Source organism: Ranitomeya variabilis, chromosome 6 (assembly GCF_051348905.1).
Source record: "Ranitomeya variabilis isolate aRanVar5 chromosome 6, aRanVar5.hap1, whole genome shotgun sequence".
Lineage (NCBI taxonomy): Eukaryota > Metazoa > Chordata > Amphibia > Anura > Dendrobatidae > Ranitomeya > Ranitomeya variabilis.
In genome coordinates this window covers 43,244,249-43,265,369 of record NC_135237.1, presented here as the reverse complement: position 1 = coordinate 43,265,369, position 21,121 = coordinate 43,244,249, and the positions used below count along the sequence as shown (strand labels likewise).

Here is a 21,121-nt window from a genome sequence, read left to right as displayed (position 1 = left end):
TGCAAAATATCCACGCTGAGAATACAAGAACCCCCACACCAACTAACGGTGTGAGGGGAGAAACTCAGACCCCTAGAGCTACCAGCAAGCAAGGAAATCACATATTAGCAAGCTGGGCAAGAAAACAAAAATAAACCAAGAAACATATGACCACTGATGGTCAAAAAATGAATCAAGCAAAACTTAGCTTCTCTTGAAGAGACTGATAACGAAGGACTGCAGGAGAGCTCCAAAATAGCACTGAAGACATTGACAGCAGGCAAACACTGAGAGTCCAGGTGAACTAAATAGGAAACCAGCTAACAGATAACGAGACAGCTGATCAGCCTCAGACCTGCAGAATGACACAAAGAACCACCAGAGGGAGCCCAAAGACAGCACTACACAGTACCATTTGTGACCACAAGAGGGAGCCCAAAAACAGAGTTCACAACAGTACCCCCCCCTTGAGGAGGGGTCACCGAACCCTCATCAAAACCCCCAGGGCGATCAGGATGAGCCACATGGAAGGCATGAACCAAATCGGCCGCATGAACATCGGAGGCGACAACCCAGGAATTATCCTCCTGACCATAGCCCTTCCACTTAACCAAATACTGAAGCCTCTGTCTAGAAATACGAGAATCCAAGATCTTCTCCACCACGTACTCCAATTCGCCCTCAACCAGCACCGGAGCAGGAGGCTCAACAGAAGGAACCACAGGCACAACGTACCGCCGCAACAAAGACCTATGGAACACGTTATGAATGGCAAACGACGCTGGGAGGTCCGAACGAAATGACACCGGGTTAAGGATTTCCAAAATCTTATAAGGACCGATGAAGCGAGGCTTGAATTTAGGAGAGGAAACCTTCATAGGAACATACCGAGAAGACAGCCACACCAAATCCCCAACAAGAAGTCGGGGACCCACACCGCGACGGCGGTTGGCAAAGCGCTGAGCCTTCTCCTGTGACCACTTCAAATTGTCCACCACATAGTTCCAAATCTGTTGCAACCTATTCACCACAGAATCCACCCCAGGACAGTCAGAAGGCTGAACCTGACCCGAGGAAAAACGAGGATGAAAACCAGAATTGCAGAAAAAAGGCGAAACCAAAGTAGCAGAACTAGCCCGATATTAAGGGCAAACTCGGCCAATGGCAAAAAAGTCACCCAATCATCCTGATCAGCAGAAACAAAACATCTCAAATAAGTTTCCAAGGTCTGATTAGTTCGCTCGGTTTGGCCATTCGTCTGAGGATGGAAGGCCGACGAAAAAGACAAATCAATGCCCATCTTAGCACAAAAGATCCGCCAAAATCTGGACACAAACTGGGATCCTCTGTCAGACACAATATTCTCAGGGATGCCGTGCAAGCGAACCACATTCTGAAAAAATAGAGGAACCAAATCGGAGGAGGAAGGCAACTTAGGCAAGGGCACCAAATGGACCATTTTGGAAAAACGATCACACACCACCCAGATGACAGACATTCTCTGAGAGACTGGAAGATCCGAAATGAAATCCATGGAAATGTGCGTCCAAGGCCTCTTCGGGACAGGCAAAGGCAAAAGCAAACCGCTGGCACGAGAACAGCAAGGCTTAGCCCGAGCACAAATCCCACAGGACTGCACAAAGGAACGCACATCCCGCGACAAGGAAGGCCACCAGAAAGACCTAGCCACCAAATCTCTGGTACCAAAAATCCCAGGATGGCCTGCCAACACCGAAGAATGAACCTCGGAAATAACTCTGCTGGTCCATCTATCTGGGACAAACAGTCTCTCTGGTGGGCAACGGTCAGGTCTATCCGCCTGAAATTTCTGCAGCACTCGTCGCAAATCTGGGGAAATGGCAGACAAAATCACTCCCTCTCTGAGGATACCAGCCGGCTCTGAAACTCCCAGAGAGTCAGGCACAAAACTCCTAGAAAGAGCATCAGCCTTCACGTTCTTCGAACCAGGCAGGTACGAGACCACGAAATCGAAACGGGAGAAAAACAACGACCAACGAGCCTGTCTAGGATTCAGCCGCTTGGCAGACTCGAGATAAATCAGATTTTTGTGATCAGTTAAGACCACTACACGATGCTTAGCTCCCTCGAGCCAATGTCGCCACTCCTCAAATGCCCACTTCATAGCCAACAATTCCCGATTACCAACATCATAATTCTGCTCGGCAGGCGAAAACTTTCTTGAAAAGAAAGCACAAGGCTTCATCACAGAGCAATCAGAGCTTCTCTGCGACAAAACAGCTCCTGCTCCAATCTCAGAAGCATCAACCTCGACCTGAAAAGGAAGAGAGACATCAGGCTGACACAAAACTGGAGCCGAAGAAAACCGGCGCTTCAGCTCCCGAAAGGCTTCCACGGCCGCAGGAGACCAATTAGTCACATCAGAACCCTTCTTGGTCAAATCCGTCAAGGGTTTAACCACGCCAGAAAAATTAGCAATGAAGCGACGGTAAAAATTAGGAAAACCCAAGAACTTCTGAAGACTCTTAACAGATGTAGGCTGAGTCCAGTCATGAATAGCCTGGACCTTGACTGGGTCCATCTCAATAGTAGAAGGAGAAAACATAAAACCCAAAAAGGAAACCTTCTGTACTCCGAAGAGACATTTTGAGCCCTTCACAAATAAGGCATTAGCACGCAGGACCTGAAATACCATCCTGACCTGCTTCACATGGGACTCCCAGTCCTCAGAAAAGACCAAAATGTCATCCAGATACACAATCATAAATTTATCCAGATATTCTCGGAAGATGTCATGCATGAAGGACTGGAACACAGAAGGAGCATTAGAGAGTCCAAAAGGCATCACCAAGTACTCAAAATGACCTTCGGGCGTATTAAATGCTGTTTTCCATTCATCCCCCTGCTTAATGCGCACAAGGTTATACGCACCACGAAGATCTATCTTGGTGAACCAACTGGATCCCTTAATCCGAGCAAACAGATCAGACAACAATGGCAAAGGATACTGAAATTTGACCGTGATTTTATTTAGAAGATGATAATCTATACAAGGTCTCAGAGAACCATCCTTCTTGGCCACAAAAAAGAATCCTGCACCAAGAGGGGAGGAGGATGGGCGAATATGTCCCTTCTCTAAAGACTCCTTTATATAGCTCCGCATTGCGGCATGTTCTGGTACAGACAAATTAAAAAGTTGTCCCTTAGGGAACTTACTACCAGGAATCAAATTTATAGCACAATCACAATCCCTGTGAGGAGGCAGGGCACCGGATCTGGGCTCATCAAATACATCCTGGTAGTCCGACAAAAACTCAGGGACCTCAGAAGGAGTGGAAGAAGCAATTGATACCAAAGGAGCATCGCCATGAATCCCCTGGCAACCCCAACTTGACACAGACATAGCTTTCCAATCCAGAACTGGATTATGTGCCTGCAGCCATGGCATTCCCAACACGACAACATCATGCAAATTATGCAGCACAAGAAAGCGAATCACCTCCTGATGCACAGGAGTCATGCACATGGTCACTTGAGTCCAATATTGAGACTTATTCTCAGCCAATGGTGTAGCATCAATTCCCCTCAGTGGAATAGGGAATTCCAAAGGCTCCAGGACATTCTCTGAAATTTGCAGCCAGGGCACACTCATTCCATTGAGTAAGCACCGACCATTTCTGAAATTTTTGACAATACACCTCCGCTTCATCCTGGCCCTGAGAAAGAGCCAGCAAGGCCTTTTCTGCCTGGTTCTCAAGATTAGGTTCCTCATAAAGTAGTCCAAGTGCCAGAAAAAACGCATCCACATTCAGCAATGCAGGATCTCCTGGCACCAGAGAGAAAGCCCAATCTTGGGGGTCGCCACGTAACAAGGAGATAACAATTCTAACTTGCTGAGCGGAATCACCAGAGGAACGAGGTCTCAAAGATAGAAATAATTTACAATTATTCTTAAAATTCAGAAACCTAGATCTATCTCCAGAAAACAACTCAGGAATAGGTATTTTTGGCTCTGACATAGGGCTATGAACAACAAAATCCTGAATGCTTTGCACCCTTGCAGCAAGATGTCCACACTAGAAGTCAGACTCTGAATATCCATGTCTGCAGCTGAACACAAAACCACCCAGAGATTAAGGGGATGAGAGAAGCTGGACAGACTGCAGCAACGAAAGAGAGGAAAAAAAAAAAATGTACTCAGGGCTTCTCTTATCCCACTTCTGCGATGCATTAAACACTTGTTGGCCTGCTGTACTGTTATGATCCTAGTGGCTGAGGATCACAAAACGGACTAGCTAAGTTTATGAACATAGACACGAGCTCTAGGGAGATGGTAACTGAACTGACCGCAAACCTGATCCTAACCAACACACTAAAGGTAGCTGGTGAACGTGCCTAAAATCCTGGATGTCTCGACGCAGCCTGAGAAACTATCTACTCCTGGAGGGAAAGTAAGACCTCACTTGCCTCAAGAGAAATAACCCCAAAGATATAGGAAGCCCCCAACAAATAATAACGGTGAGGTAAGGGGAAAACACAAACGTAGAAATGAAAACAGATTCAGCAAATGAGGCCCGCTAATACTAGATAGCAGAAGACAGATAGTGAACTGTGCGGTCAGTAAAAAACCCTATGCAAAATATCCACGCTGAGAATACAAGAACCCCCACACCAACTAACGGTGTGAGGGGAGAAACTCAGCCCCCTAGAGCTACCAGCAAGCAAGGAAATCACATATTAGCAAGCTGGGCAAGAAAACAAAAATAAACCAAGAAACATATGACAACTGATGGTCAAAAAATGAATCAAGCAAAACTTAGCTTCTCTTGAAGAGACTGATAACGAAGGACTGCAGGAGAGCTCCAAAATAGCACTGAAGACATTGACAGCAGGCAACAACTGAGAGTCCAGGTGAACTAAATAGGAAACCAGCTAACAGATAACGAGACAGCTGATCAGCCTCAGACCTGCAGAATGACACAAAGAACCACCAGAGGGAGCCCAAAGACAGCACTACACAGTACCAGTTGTGACCACAAGAGGGAGCCCAAAAACAGAGTTCACAACAGGGAAGGTCTTTAAAGGGGTTTGTAAGAATATGAATGTTCGTGACGCCACCTGTGATATTCGGTCAGGGGTGACCGATGCTGCTTAAAGGGATCCTCTGGGGAGTGATGTTATGGCAGCAGGGATGGTATGGCTTCCCACAGGTGAAGCTGAGTCCCCAAGGCTCCCGGTGTGGTAGATAAAGATGGTGTAGTGCCAGAAAGAACTAGAGGACACAAGGTTGCAATCTATTTACCTGTTTACTGGTAGTTTACAGCCACAGTCCAGGGTACCGGCAACAGGTACTGGTGAGGTCCGGTTGGCCTGGAAGCGATTAAGAGTCCCTCTCTCAGGTGAGGTTAGAAAGCCTTCCTTCTCGAGCTGAAAGGCGAGTCCCTTGCTGCCTATGGCTTCTTACAAGGTCCTCTCTTTCTCTGTCCTAAGACATTACCCGCATGGTAGGCAACGCGAGCCTTTTTACAGGGTCTCTATCACGACTCCGGGGTCTGTATGTTGCTGCACCTTCTGGTGTGGGTGCGGACAAACGACCTGAAGTCTTCTACCCTTCGGTTCTGCTATGGGACATACAGTTCCACACAGCCTCGGGCTCCCGGTGCCAGGTTCCTGCGCTTCAGCGTGGAGGGAGCCCAGTCACAGCCCACCTCCAGTTCCTTAATTCTCCTGTGTTTCTCCCCTCTGGCACTTGCTACCAATGCAACGCTGTCTGCTTCTTCTTTCTGGCCTGGGGCTGCAGCACCACATAGCTGCACGGCCCCAGCTCTCCTGCTAGCTTCCTCTCACCTCCACTGTCTCCTCAGACTGTCTAACTGCTCTTCCAAGCCAGAATATATACCGTATATCTGGGGAAGCTCCCCTGATAACCGGGTTCAGAGCTCCCCCTTCGGGCCTGAAATCGGAACATGTTGCATGTATGTGTACCACCTGTGAAAGGGATCCTCCTCTCTTCCAGGCATGGCATCGCCCTCCCCAAAAGGAAGGCAACACCACTGTAACAACCGGCTTCCTGGGGTGTTACAGAACAATCAGAGGAAAAGTATAATAGAAACACGTCACCACTTCTGCATTTTTCACCCACTTACAAATACTGATGTAAAATACTGCACGTGTGAATGTGACTTACAGTGGTGATCAGCACTTAAATATCGTAGTCAATCTTTGAGAGCGTCCATGAAGTGGCACCATCCTGCAACATGATTACGACGTGCCGATGGGATGCTATAGCTCATGGGGGCTTATTAAAGGCCCCGTTGCTGCCATCTATGTACTCCTATAAAATCCCCTAAGGCTGGACATAATAAGAGATTGTAAATTTGTATTGCAGTGTAAAGTACAGGCTATCAAAAATGAGTAAAAAGCAAGAAAAAATTATCTATAAAAAAAAAAATATAAAAGTTCAATCATTCCCATTTCCCAATATAAAAATAAATATAAACATATTTGGTATGTGTGACCTATGAAAATATAAAAGTATATGTCCATTAAAGGGGTTGTCTTAAAGCTAATTTTACACCTGTTAAATGTCACTGTCAGAATTGAATGTAGCATGTACTGTAAGGGTATGTGCACACAGGGATATTTCAAGCTGGAGTTCTGAAACTTCCTTTGGATGTCCGAGGTCCATTCAAGGGCAGTGTGAACGCTGCAGGCCATCAGTGATCATGTCACTCGAGACGCTGGAGACCCATCGCCAATACGGCGCCAATGTGGGAGGTGGCTATCTGTTATTTTTATTTTACACTGGGGAATTTAATACTTAAAGGGGTTTTCCACTACTAGGACCATCCCTTCTTGAACTAAATGTTTGGCCCTGATAAAATAAAAAAACTATACTCCCCTCCAGTGCTGGCGCCGTTTCAGCTGTCGGCACTCGAGCTCCCGCGCAGTGGAATGATATGTGTTGCCCGGCGTCCAATCAGCACTGGCATCACTGTCTCCTCCTTCGTACGGATTGAACATGAAGAGGAAGTCCGGGCTGCAGATGATCTCTGATTTTCTCGCCATGTTCAATTCGTACGAAGGCAGAGACAGTGATGCTAAGGCTGATTGGGCGCCGGGGTCATGTGTCACAGCACCGCAAAGAGTCCCAGGACCGCGAGTGCTGACACCGCTGGAACAGCGCCAGCACAGGAGGTGAGTATAGGTTTCTTTATTTTGTCGGGGCCAAACATTTAGTTCAGGAAGGGGTTAAATTTTGCCAGTGACATTTAAGAGGTGGAAAATGAGTTGTTATTATGTCAGCCATGTTTTTCTAGTGAAGAGAACAATAATTTTTCAATACAATGCACTGTTTCTGTATTACATTATATCGCAGGTATAATCCCACAAGCAAGTCTAATAAAAAAACATGAAAAATAATGAAAATTAAAAAAAATAAATAAATTTCAAATACCCTCTTTTTTCCTGAACATGAATAAAATCTAAAATAAATTACAATTAAACATATTTAGCATTGCTGTTTGTGCAATTGTCAAAATCAATAAAATATTATAATATATTATATATAAGAAAAATGTCAAATTGGCAAAATCGCCGATTTTTGGTTCTTAGCCTACTCGAAAAAAAAAAAAAGAATAAAAAAGAGATCAGAAAGTCGTATGTACCCCAAAATTGCATGAATAAAAACTGCAGCTCAAAAATAAAAATAGTTCTTGGATGAGAACAGAAATAATTCTGACAGTGAAGAGAGGCCCTCTAGAGCTATGTCGGGGTAGGCCCGGAGCCTGCCTGGTGGTATTATTTGAGCAGTGTATGGTGGTACTATGCAGAAACTGATAACTCTGATATTTGTACACTTTTATCATACTTTGATGTTCCTTTTATTATGGAATTACAATCCAATGTTAATGTTTTAGCTGTAGCTTGTTTTTTTGTGACCCCCCCCCAGTTTCCTCCTTACAACATAACAGGCGGGAATGTTTTGCCCTGAGGCGCTCACATCGGCTCTTGTCTGTAAGCTTCCTCCAAGTTACTGAGTAAATAAAGATGAATTTCTTTTACCTCTATTTAAGGGCAGCTTTATATTTGCTAACATTGTTTTTTTTTCTTTTCAAAAGACTAAAGCAAAATACCTTAAAATAAACTGTCTCCGATTCTGTACAGGAAACACATATTAGTGGCATCCTCCCTGCTACAAAACAAATAGAACAAGTATTTCACCCGCCTCTGCCATTCCCAGCATCCTCCACCTCACCCATCCCTGCCTTGTGGAGAGAAATTCTCTAAAAAAAATGTAGTAGACTTATGAGAGAAGGTAAAACAAGGACAGAGGAATAGAAGTCTTTGAGTTCAGGCCACTTCTGGAGGCAGAAGCTTAAAATAGGCCACTTAGGCCACTTTCACCCGGTGGCATTTTGGTCTGTATTTTGCATGAACATTTCCAAGTCAAAAGCAGTAGTGGTTCCAAAACACAAAAAATGGTACAAATCTTTGAGCATGACTATATGTAAAAAAGCCTCTGATAATATGAATGTCGTTTACCACTGCTTTATCTGTATCAACCACAGCTTTTTTGGGGGGGGCTTAACCCCTTTTAGGTCTGGCCAATTTTTCACTTTTGCAGTTTTGTTTTTTCCTTCACTTTTTCTAAAAGACATACCTTTTTTTTTCTTATTTTTCTTTTGACATAACCATATGAAGGCTTATTCCCCCCCCCCCCCCGGACTAATTGTACTTTTGAATGACACTATTCATTTGACAATGTACTAAATAACGGGGAAAAATTCAAAGCACGGTGAAGTGATGAAAAATGTGTAATTCTGTCATTTTTTGCCTTTGTTTTTTACAGTGTTCATTTTGCGGTAAAAATTATTCAGAAACCTGATTGCCCAAGATAGTAATATTACAGAGATACCAAATGTATTCGTTTTTTAAAAACTTTAAGTGATGAAAAAAAATTCAGATGTTTGTAAATATTTTCTAATTTTTTAATTTTCCATCAATGGAGGAGCTGTTTTTTGCACGGCAAGTTGAAATTTTGGGGTACATTTAATGTTTTTTCTTAATTTTATGGTATTTTTTTTTTTTTTTTTAGGGAGGAGTGGTAATGAACTGCAATTCTGTTGTTGTTTTGAATTTTTGTTCTCCTTATGGCATTTACAGGTCAGGTTAATAATTATATTTTGATAGATCGGACTTTTAAGGAGGTGGCAATACATAAAATGTTTATATTGTACTTTCTTTTTCAAATTCTTTGTTTTTAATGGGGTAAAAAATGGGCATTTGATTTTGTGAATATACATACAGAGACTAACAGTGGCATCTAAATGGTTAACAGCTGCTGCTCCAGCTGTTAGAAACAGATGCTGGCCACTTAGTATAGCCAGCATCCGTCACGTGGCCATGTGTGGAGGGATCTCAGCTCCTGAGCCGCCTCTACATGTGGTCACCCCAACACGGAACATACAGCCATATATGCAAAGGGATTAAAGAAAACCTGTCTCCAGGTCAAAAATGACCCAGTATTTGCTTCTGTTTTGTTTCTGCTTCTTTCCTGAGCAATCTGATTTTTTTTTTCTTTTTAAATCCACCATACAGTTCCAGAGATATGGGTCATTTTATTTAGTGCTTATTTTTATGGTCTTTACAAGTGGGCGGAGCTCACAGGGTAATAATACAGAGCAATCGAAAGACTCACCCCAGAGGATCCTGTGTCCCATGCCCCCTTGGTAAAAACCATGGAAATCACCACTAAATGAAAAGGTTTATTAAAAATGGTATAGACAGAGGAGCAGTGGGAATAAAATAGGATAAAAAACTGGACCCTTTTTACCTGGTAATAACTTGTTTTTAAAATTAATTAATGTTTTGCACATTCCCCAGGCGACCATTAATTACCTCATTGACAGCTTCCAAGGCTGTAAATGGGTAAGGGCGAAGATTTCCACTTTCCATTGAGCCCATACCAGACCCCTACTGATTTACCCAGCTTTAAGAGGCTCTAATTTTTAAAAAGTTTAGTTTCTCTTTAACAACTTTGTTAATCTCAGAATCCCGATGGCTATAACATATTTTTGGCATTGACATAAAGCTAGTTTTTAAGGGACAAGTTGTAGTTTTAGTTCAGCTATTTTGGGGTGCATATTAGCTATTGTTTAACTTTTAATGTTCTTTGGAGGAGGGCTGAAAAAGCAATTCCATCATTTTTTTTTTTCCTTGGGGGTAGATTTGGGGGTAGATGTCTGTCCAGCCTCTGTTTGAAGACTTCCATTGAAGGAGAACTCACCATAATCAACCGCACAATCAAAAAGTTTTTTCTACTATCTAAAGTTTCATTCTGTTGCTTCTCGTGTTTCCAAGTGCAAATGAGAATAAGGATGAGATGATCCTTCTACACTGTGACAGCCCTTGAGATGTTTGTAGACAGCTATTAAGTCTCTTCTGAGCCTTCTTTTTTACAAGCTAAACATTCCCAAATCCTGTAACCGTTCTTCGTAGGACATACTTTAGTAACATAGTAACATAGTTAGCAAGGCCAAAAAAAGACATTTGTCCATCCAGCCTATATTCCATCAGAATAAACCCCAGATCTACGTCCTTCTAAAGAACCTAATAACTGTAAGATACAATATTGTTACGCTCCAGGAAGACATCCAGGCCTCTCTTGAACTCCTCGACTGAGTTCACCATCACCACCCCCTCAGGCAAGGAATTCCAGGTTCTCACTGCCCTAACAGTAAAGAATCCTCTTCTATGTTGGTGGAGAAACCTTCTCTCCTCCAGACGCAGAGAATGCCCCCTTGTGCCCGTCACCTTCCTTGGTATAAACAGATCCTCAGCGAGATATTTGTATTGTTCCCTTGTATACTTATACATGGTTATTAGATCGTCCCTCAGTCGTCTTTGCAGTCCGCTCACCATCCTGGTCGCTCTTCTTGAACTTTCTCCAGTTTTTCAATGTACTTTTTTTTAAATGTGGTGCCCAGAACTGGACACAGTATTCCAGATTAATATATGTTATCTTTATTATGTGGGTAAGTACAATTATAGTGATTCCACAAAAAGAACACTGGATTTTATTTTTGTCACATTCTAAGACCAATAACACTTTTATTTTTCTGCAGTATGGGGTCTAATTTTTTTGCAGGACAATCTTTATTTTGCATTGACACCATTTTAGAACACATACAAATTTTTGATTTCATTATTTTGGGAAGCAGGATGAACAAAATCGTGTCTTCCTATACACGTGTATGATTGTGGAAATAGCAATTTGCACTATTTTTTTTAATCTAAAACATTTTTTTTAAAACTTTTAATAACTTAAAATTTTTCATATTCACTCATCCTCCAATCATTGCAAAGTTATGATTTTTATTGCTATATTAAATTGTTTTGAGAATTAAGTGAATACATTTACAGGACACTCATCCAGAGGCCACGTCCGAATGTTATGGCCACCGGACTAAAACCCTTCAAACCTCCTCTTACCTGCAGGAATGTCCAGTGCCTCTTCTGGTTTGTAGGCCCAATGTGACATCATCGTTATGGGATGACGCATGAATGACCAGGCGTCGAATCCTACTGATCAGAAAGAGACACCAAGAATACCAGCAGGTAATATCTGGTTTACAGGGCTCTAGTCTAGTAATAATTTGCCACAGAATACTGACTTGAGGATTATCCATGGTCCTGTGAATATATTCACTCATCTCTACATATTTTGCTTCCTTCTCTCCCCACCACCATGCTGCCAAGCCCTTACATTTACAGTTCATGTTTCTTTAAAAGCTCTTTCCAACTGTTGCTTAGACCAGATCTGTACACAATCTACAAACAGAGTATTGGAATTCCCCTGTATGATTAGGAATGGAGATGAGAGAGGTTTAGAGAGAGGAATTTCTGATAGTATGAGTATAGTGTATAGATCTTGGCTGAGCAGCAGTTAAAAGGATCATCCAAAGGGCAGGTGCAGACAACCGTTTATTCCCTCATCCCTGCTAAACACACTCTGATTAAAGTTTGTTCAAAATGTTATCCATGTTGCAGCGGTGCTGGCGCCTCTGCATGGGTCCCTCTCCCTACCTTTTAAAGGGCCAGCATGTGCTGCTTAAACATCCCCAGCCAATAGCTGGGAGGTGTTTGGTATATAAGGCATCCTCCCCTATTGGGAGGTGCTTTAACAAGTTTAGTTAATCAGTGTATTTCTTTCTAGCTATTTGTTAGGTCCCTGTACCTGTGCTGTCTGTGTATGGGTAGCTTTAAAGCAGGATTGGGAGAACTGACACCTCAGCTCATTACGCTGACGACCCATTATTTTAATTGATAATTGTGTAATGCTTGGTTTGCCCTGTTGTGTCGCTGCAGGGAAACTGATCAGTCAGGGAAACTGATCAGTTGCTTCTGGTTCCCTCTTATTCAGAATTGATTACTGGAGATTTATTGGAACTCTGATACTTAGTTTGGCGACTGAAACGGACCGGGGGAGAGTTATCAAAACTATTGCAGAGCAACGGTGGAGTTGGTGTTCGTGACAGCCAATCAGGGACTTGCTCTAAGTTTTTAGGGGTCATTTTTAAAATGTAAATCTGATTGGCTGCGATGGGAGACTCCTTCAGTATAATAAATCTTCACTGTGCTCTTGTTTTCCCTTGACTTCCATCCGGCTACAATGAGGTTTTTTTGCAGCCTTGAAACGGTTTTGTGTAACCTTTTCGATAACTAGTTGAGTTGAGAAACTCTCTGCACGACCTCGATTCCCCGGGGGGTTTTGTAACCTGATTCTGTGAAACAGAGATATTTGTATCCTAAGGGAAAGGAATCTTTAAAGGGAGGTTGCAATCATTTCCCTTTTATTTATTAATTGATAGAAGAAACTTATTCCTGGTGAAAAGCAATTATTCTGACAGAATATAATCCCAGCCCGATAGAAACAAAGTTATCAATTAAGTCCGTTCTTATAAAACCTAATAGTTTTCTCTCTCATTAAGTTTAATTATTTGTCACGTTGGATGTGACTTGCATGTTACCTTTAGAATGAGTAAAGCGTGTAATTTAATTGCTTCGTACAACTGCGGCATTCATTAATGGAATTTGCATATGTAAGTAGACCTTGAAATTTGTTCGTTCTGGGGACTTCGTTCCCCGGCTCTTTGAAGTTTAGCTTTCAGGGAGAGCTGGTAATGAAATATTTACTGAATGCTAAAGTAACTGTTGAAATTGGTTAAATCAGTATGTGTGATGAATTATGGGTATCATAATCTTTTGTAAAGTACTAGATGCCACGCAGAGAAAATCAAAAGGAGTTGCTGTAATTGTTTATTAGGCGATATATAATTAAAAGGGTTCGTTTCAGTAAAATAATCTCTTTGGATATGATAGAGTAACCCTTTAACGAAAAAATGCATACTACCTGCAGCCACCACTAGAGGGAGCTTACTGCATAATGTACATACATAAAACTCAATAGTATGCATTATGCTCCTAAGCTCCCTCTGGTGGTGACTGCAGCAAGCCAGAATTTTATCATTGAACACTATTGCCCTGATTCATTAAAGGGAGTTCTGTCAGCAGGTGTTTGCTATGTAATCTGAGGTAGGGATTAAATCAAAGAATTCAGTGATGTGTCACTTATCAGGCTGTGTGCTGTTTACTTACAATTAAAGTTTTATCACCAGGACATTATTATTGCTGTGACTAGCTGGCACATGCTTGCTAGTCTGACTCTGTCACCTACTGTGATAAGCAGCTCACTGTTAATAGACTATGTACATAGAAAGCCTGGTGTTGGTGGGGCTAGATTCCTCAGTTCTACTTCATGTTATATCTAAGCGTTTTGATTGTGTCACATCTGGTGGACTCAGTGAACTAAGTGATACATCATTGGAATCAGTCTTACTTCTCCAATATTTTACTACTCTCAGATTAAATGCCTAAACCTGCTGACTGATTACCTTTAAGACTGGCATTTTGTACGCCCATCTTAATGAGGAGCGTGCAGGAATAAGATGCGCCAAATTCGTTAAGAGGCAATACCACGTAATGAATTTGGCCCATCTAATCAGTGTTGTGAGCCTCACAATAAATAATAATAAAGTAGGTGATTAGTTACATTTCTGGAATAAGAAACATTGGCACTATTGATTAATATGATGGTCAGATATAGACATGTCCCTATTCTGCCTCATCTTCTCCCCATTTTACCAAAGCTGCCCAAAACTTGTGTGAAAATGCCAAAGTTTGCTACATTGCTGCACAAAAAAGATGAGACTTTTCAGAGTCTTTTACGGCAGAACGAGGGCCCATGTCGATACACAGAATTGGATTTCTAAAAGAAAAATTGAGCTCTGATTGCTATGAAGATGTGAGAAGAAAAAAAATCTGCACAGAATTTTCGGTCTATTCAGATTTTAAACATTTACTTAACGGATGATTGTACATGTCCATAAATTGCCTTAATCATAGATATCAGTTACATTTTGATCAGCCAATGGTTTTGTAATAATCTAAGTAAGATTCAGTAGAACTGTGAGGTTGGAGAGTCCTAGGTGTGGACAAGGTTCAAGAGCTGAATAGTAGATGAGTTAATTAATTTGGCCACTCGCACACCTTCTAAGTGCTGCCCTACACACCGCGTGTTTCGCTCTGCTCCACATAGTACCTGACCATTCTAACTCTGCTGTATCATGGGGGGTTAGGTTGAGGCTTAACTCTGCAGGAATTTGTATCCACCCTGTCCTGCAGAGATCTGCTTCCCCCGCTATCACCTGCCATGATATATCAGGTGACTCGACCCTCCATTCCTGGCCTGAACTTAAGTTCTAGTATCTCTGCCTCTAGCTTCCTGTATTGCCATATTCCTCTTTCGTCTCACTTGTTGTTATCGACCCGGCTTGCCTTCTCGTTTATCCTGATCCCTCCACTCCTGACCTTGGCTATGAATTCTGAACATGTGCTGCCTGCCTCGACCATGAACAGTCTGACCTTGCTTTTGTCTCGCTCACCTGTACCCCATACCCAAGTCTCTGACCCTCTTGCTAGCTGCTGCAGTCCCGGGGACTGCCCTGGAACAGTAACTGGTGACTGCCGGTGGCCAAGCCTATCCTCACCATCAGAGGCTCTAGTAAATACCTGGAGGTCACTTAGTCACCATGCCCCTCCAAGGAAAGCCCGGCCCATGGCCTAGTGGGTCCACACTCACCATTGTTACATTCACTATACGGACTGTTTTTGCATTTCTCTTAGCACAAATTCAACACAATGGTGGCCAGCTGCAGTAAGTCTTTTTGCTGAACTGTAGAAGGGCAGGCTTATGTATATATATTTTTAAATACTCACCTCTTCACTCAAGTGTCCCATGCCTCTAGAGCCCACTGTCTGATCCTCTGTGTCTCTTCTTTTTCACTTTCCCCGTCATGCGTATCTTCTTCTTCAGCCATCGTTACTTGAGGCTTTGGCTTTTGGCTAGAGAAGACCAAAAGCCAAAGTTCCATTGCGGCGCACACTTGATGCCATGTTGATATTACACATGTCACCTGAGTGACAGCATGGCACACATTGGCATCAGTCGGCAGCCTAGTCAAGCCAGAAACCATGGCCTGGATTAAAGAATTTGGAAGAGAATGTGCACGACGGTGGAAGGGGAAAAGAAGAGACAGGAAAGGACCAGACGGGGGCTGCAGGGGCAGTGGGACAGTTGGGTGAAGGGGTGAGTATTCAGTTTACATCAAATAACTTTGCTGAAAATTTAATTCCTCTATAAAATGTGGCAAATTTGAATCTTGGATCATCTCTACTGTGTTCTCAGTATTTAGCATTTGGTTTGATCTTACGTTAGATTGCATTATTCCTAAACAGCTGCTCTGGAGAAAACCTCTCTTTGAATGACAGATTTGAGCACATTAATTCCAGAAAGTGTGAAAACTGCAAATGTATTGTGCAAATCATGACTGAACATCAAAATCTTTCCTGCATCTTGTGATGTCATTAAGGGTTTGTTAAGCTGCCGGAACATAATTGCTGTTACTTCCCTGCTCTTGTCTTATGCGTTAAACAATTAGCCTCCTGCCTCTTCATCTTCAGCAGCCGTCAATGGATGGGTGAATGGAAAGAGTTGTTGCAATCGCAAAGCCTTGAATATGATTTAGGATGGGACGAATGAAGTCATTATAGCACGTGACAATGTGTCTTTGTTTTTTTTCCATATAGTACTGGCATAAAGGATGTTTCCATTGTGAGATCTGCAAAATGACGCTAAACATGAACAATTACAAGGGGTATGACAAGAAGCCGTACTGCAACGCGTAAGTACAATTACTTCTCCATGTATGGAACTATTTGCATGACTTTTCCCAGGAAATTTGATTTACGGAGAAGTTATTCTCCCCGAATATAATGTCCATTACTATGCTCTGGGGTCTCTCGAAACCCCACAGCATAAGAAACATAATATGTAAAAATAATAAAAGTCCTTATAATCTTACTAGCTCCTTTGCTCCTTACTGCCACCCATTTGGTCCTCCTGTCAACTTCAGATCAACATCGGCAGTGCTGAAACCCCCTTTGTGGACACATACGTAGAACCCTCCTGAGCCTAGCAAACCTGGAAGCCTTGGCCTAGAGATTGAGGGTCTGGGGTTTCAGTGATGCTGAAGCTAATCTGAACATGCAATGGGGACTGGACAGGTGGTGGTGAGAAGCGTAGGGGCCATTGAGGTGAGGATAAAGTTGTTTTTTTTTTAATTTTGTAATATTTTGATGACCCTTTTATGGTCCAGAAAAAATGGTGGAATTCAATTCCACTCAAATTTATTCTCTCATCTTTAGTTGCTGTATTTACATCTGATCATTATTGGGGACACAACATCAAATTACATCCCTCTAGAAGTCACCACTAATGGCAAAAGTGATCGAGCCAAGTTGTCTTTGTGGTGAAGGCATGGGTGTTATAAATGTGTTGCACCCAAGTTCTGGATGATAAATTTTGGACGGTCAATCAATGATTTATTGTCTGCCGTGGTCCTCCTTCGCCATCCATCCCTATGATTGTACAGATGTATACGCCCTTAGATTTTGTTAAGGATTTCAATTTTTCACACTACAAGTCTAATATGTGATATCAAAAAAGCAAAAATTCACATCACAATGATGGTGCTGGCCACATGTAGCATAAACAACTCAGAACTGAATATTCCAAAATCGTGTTTTTGGTCATATTGCACCACTCAACTTTTTATATGTTGCCCAAGAGGAATGTTAAGGAAGACACCATTGTATGTATAAGGACACATTCAGACGTCCGTACAAATCAGTCCAATGTGGCTGAATTGTAACAGTTCTGTAAAGATGAATGCCCAAAATTTATCCAGAGCATTCATTGTAGAAGACTCATTTGCCAGTATTCACAAACGCTTGATTGCAGTTGTTGCTGCTAAAGGTGGTCTAAACCAGTTATCATTTTTTTGGGGCAATCACTTTTTTCACGCAGGGCCCTGTAGGTTTGGATTTCTTTTTCCCTTAATAATAAAGACCTTCATTTATAAACTTCATTTTGTTCTTACTTGTGTTATCTTTGTCTAATATTTTCATTTGTTTGGTGATCTGAAACATTTAAGAGTGACAAACATGCAAAAGAATAGGAAATCAGGAAGTGGGCATAATACACAACTGTATACATACTGTCAGCCCAAAGACCAGGACAAGCGGTAGTGGGGTAGAGAGCCATCTACGGTGCCATCTCTATGAAGGGGAAAATTGCCTTTAAATTTTGGTCTGCAGCCAGATTTGGCGCGGTTAAGGTGTAATTTTTAGCAGTGCATCCTGGGGTACGTATTCAGCAGTATAATAATAACAGTCCCATGATATTATAGCTTTCTCTCTCACTTTGTGGCATCCTCCCTGTTATCTGCACTTTACAATTCATATTAAATCTGAAATCATCTTCTATTTTTACTCAATGACATCTCCACGTTGCAGGTTTGACCACATCCCAGCGTCATAAGGTGAATTGTACAAGATAATCACGTTTCCTGGCAGCCAAGTGTTAGTAATATAAAATATATCGCAGCTTGTCCAGTTAAGGTTCTGAGCTCATCTTTCCATTTTTTCCTGTTGCTTATCCCATGTGTACTGTCCAGGAGTACATTATATTTTATAATGGGATGTTATACAATTTTTCAATAATACTGTATTAATTGCTTGCTTTTTTTCTAATTTAATAAGCAGATTTGTCATTAGATTTCACAAGACAAACAACATACTTTATAAACTCATGCAGGGAAAAGATACCTCATGTTTCTACATAGAGCTTAGAAGGATTCAGCTAGTTTGTTTTTAACCACTTGATGTCATAGATCTAATGGAAAAGCGAAGAATGAACTGGGTAGAAAGAGAAAATGAGCAATTGTAAATACACAGTGCAATATAATATGATGACTGCAATATATTACAAGGATAGAATTTTTGATGGGAGTAGGGCTTATTTAATGAAAGGATTACATGACATTGGGAATAAGGGAACGGTAATGGTGGTTAGGTGCTGGGATCGGTGACGACCATAAACATTTCATTGTAATTTTGGATGATATTTCTTCTGACATTCCATAGATCCAGTGTTTATCTAAGTGGGAAAAGGGGAATAAATTGTACATTGGGGTCTATTTACCATGATCAGTTCCTCTTTCCCATGATGTCTGCCATTGGGAAACTGTTGCCCCCATAAACATTAGATTGTCAGCTGATACCAACAAACATCATGGCAGAATGCAGAAGAAGATTATTCATTATTATTATGCTTTTTCTTATATAGCACTATCCTGTTCCGCAGCGCTTTACAGACTTTATCATCGCTGTCCACATTGGGGATCACAATCTAGGTTCCCTATCAGTATATCTTTGGAGTGTGGAGGACACCGACGGAAGCCCCCATAACCACGGGGAGAACATACAAACTCCTTGCAGATGTTGTCCTTGGTGGGATTTGAACCCATGACTCCAGCGCTGCAAGGCTGCAGTGCTAATCACTGAGCCACCATACAGTGCTAACCACTGAGCCATGGTGCCACAATGGTGTTGCCAGAAAACTACTGTCATGCATCCCCAATGCAAGCCAGCTGCCCCCCTACATACAGTGGGGCAAAAAAGTATTTAGTCAGTCAGCAATAGTGCAAGTTCCACCACTTAAAAAGATGAGAGGCGTCTGTAATTTACATCATAGGTAGACCTCAACTATGGGAGACAAACTGAGAAAAAAAAATCCAGAAAATCACATTGTCTGTTTTTTTTTATCATTTTATTTGCATATTATGGTGGAAAATAAGTATTTGGTCAGAAACAAAATTTCATCTCAATACTTTGTAATATATCCTTTGTTGGCAATGACAGAGGTCAAACGTTTTCTGTAAGTCTTCACAAGGTTGCCACACACTGTTGTTGGTATGTTGGCCCATTCCTCCATGCAGATCTCCTCTAGAGCAGTGATGTTTTGGGCTTTTCGCTTGGCAACTCGGACTTTCAACTCCCTCCAAAGGTTTTCTATAGGGTTGAGATCTGGAGACTGGCTAGGCCACTGCAGGACCTTGAAATGCTTCTTACGAAGCCACTCCTTCGTTGCCCTGGCGGTGTGCTTTGGATCATTGTCATGTTGAAAGACCCAGCCACGTTTCATCTTCAATGCCCTTGCTGATGGAAGGAGGTTTGCACTCAAAATCTCACGATACATGGCCCCATTCATTCTTTCATGTACCCGGAGCAGTCGTCCTGGCCCCTTTGCAGAGAAACAGCCCCAAAGCATGATGTTTCCACCACCATGCTTTACAGTAGGTATGGTGTTTGATGGATGCAACTCAGTATTCTTTTTCCTCCAAACACGACAAGTTGTGTTTCTACCAAACAGTTCCAGTTTGGTTTCATCAGACCATAGGACATTCTCCCAAAACTCCTCTGGATCATCCAAATGCTCTCTAGCAAACTTCAGACAGGCCCGGACATGTACTGGCTTAAGCAGTGGGACACGTCTGGCACTGCAGGATCTGAGTCCATGGTGGCGTAGTGTGTTACTTATGGTAGGCCTTGTTACATTGGTCCCAGCTCTCTGCAGTTCATTCACTAGGTTCCCCCGCGTGGTTCTGGGATTTTTGCTCACCGTTCTTGTGATCATTCTGACCCCACGGGGTGGGATTTTGCGTGGAGCCCCAGATCGAGGGAGATTATCAGTGGTCTTGAATGTCTTCCATTTTCTAATTATTGCTCCTACTGTTGATTTCTTCACTCCAAGCTGGTTGGCTATTGCAGATTCAGTCTTCCCAGCCTGGTGCAGGGCTACAATTTTGTTTCTGGTGTCCTTTGACAGCTCTTTGGTCTTCACCATAGTGGAGTTTGGAGTCAGACTGTTTGAGGGTGTGCACAGGTGTCTTTTTATACTGATAACAAGTTTAAACAGGTGCCATTACTACAGGTAATGAGTGGAGGAAAGAGGAGACTCTTAAAGAAGAAGTTACAGGTCTGTGAGAGCCAGAAATCTTGATTGTTTGTTTCTGACCAAATACTTATTTTCCACCATAATATGCAAATAAAATGCTAAAAAAACAGACAATGTGATTTTCTGGATTTTTTTTTCTCAGTTTGTCTCCCATAGTTGAGGTCTACCTATGATGTAAATTACAGACGCCTCTCATCTTTTTAAGTGGTGGAACTTGCACTATTGCTGACTGACTAAATACTTTTTTGCCCCACTGTATGTGTACACAGGGGATAGGGATAACAGACAATAGGGAGGCATTATAGAAATGAGTAGGAAATCAGATCATTGAATAATACGCACAGAGGCGCATTGTGCGCAGGTATAGGTTCTGATTTCCACTGATACATAACAATGGCTTGCTGTATATCGCCAAAGCAATTGCATCTTTTCTAAACATCTTGCATTACAGTCGATTCATTCTGTAATTACAAGCATTTTCTTTCCTGTCCAGCATGTCTCTGAAATCATGATATTTGCCAAACAGAATGTGCATAGTATCAAAATACCAATTTCAGTTACTTAGAAGCAAAAGTAAGCTGTCAGGTTCCTGAGTGGGAAGGTCTGCACGCTTAGGCTTTGTTCACATGCAGCGTTTTTGCAATATTTTTTTTAATGCAAATTAAAAGCTGCATTTTACAGTGC

At 42.1% G+C, this 21,121-nt stretch overlaps 1 protein-coding gene across 2 annotated transcripts in view; it reads left to right on the top strand.

The window, feature by feature from the left end:
- NEBL (nebulette) overlaps positions 1-21,121 on the top strand; it is a 258,527-nt gene that overhangs the window by 7,580 nt on the left and 229,826 nt on the right. For both annotated transcript variants that reach the window (XM_077268337.1, XM_077268338.1), the window contains exon 2: positions 16,168-16,262. In XM_077268337.1, the coding sequence (XP_077124452.1) occupies positions 16,168-16,262 (95 nt within the window). The remainder of the gene's footprint in view (positions 1-16,167; positions 16,263-21,121) is intronic.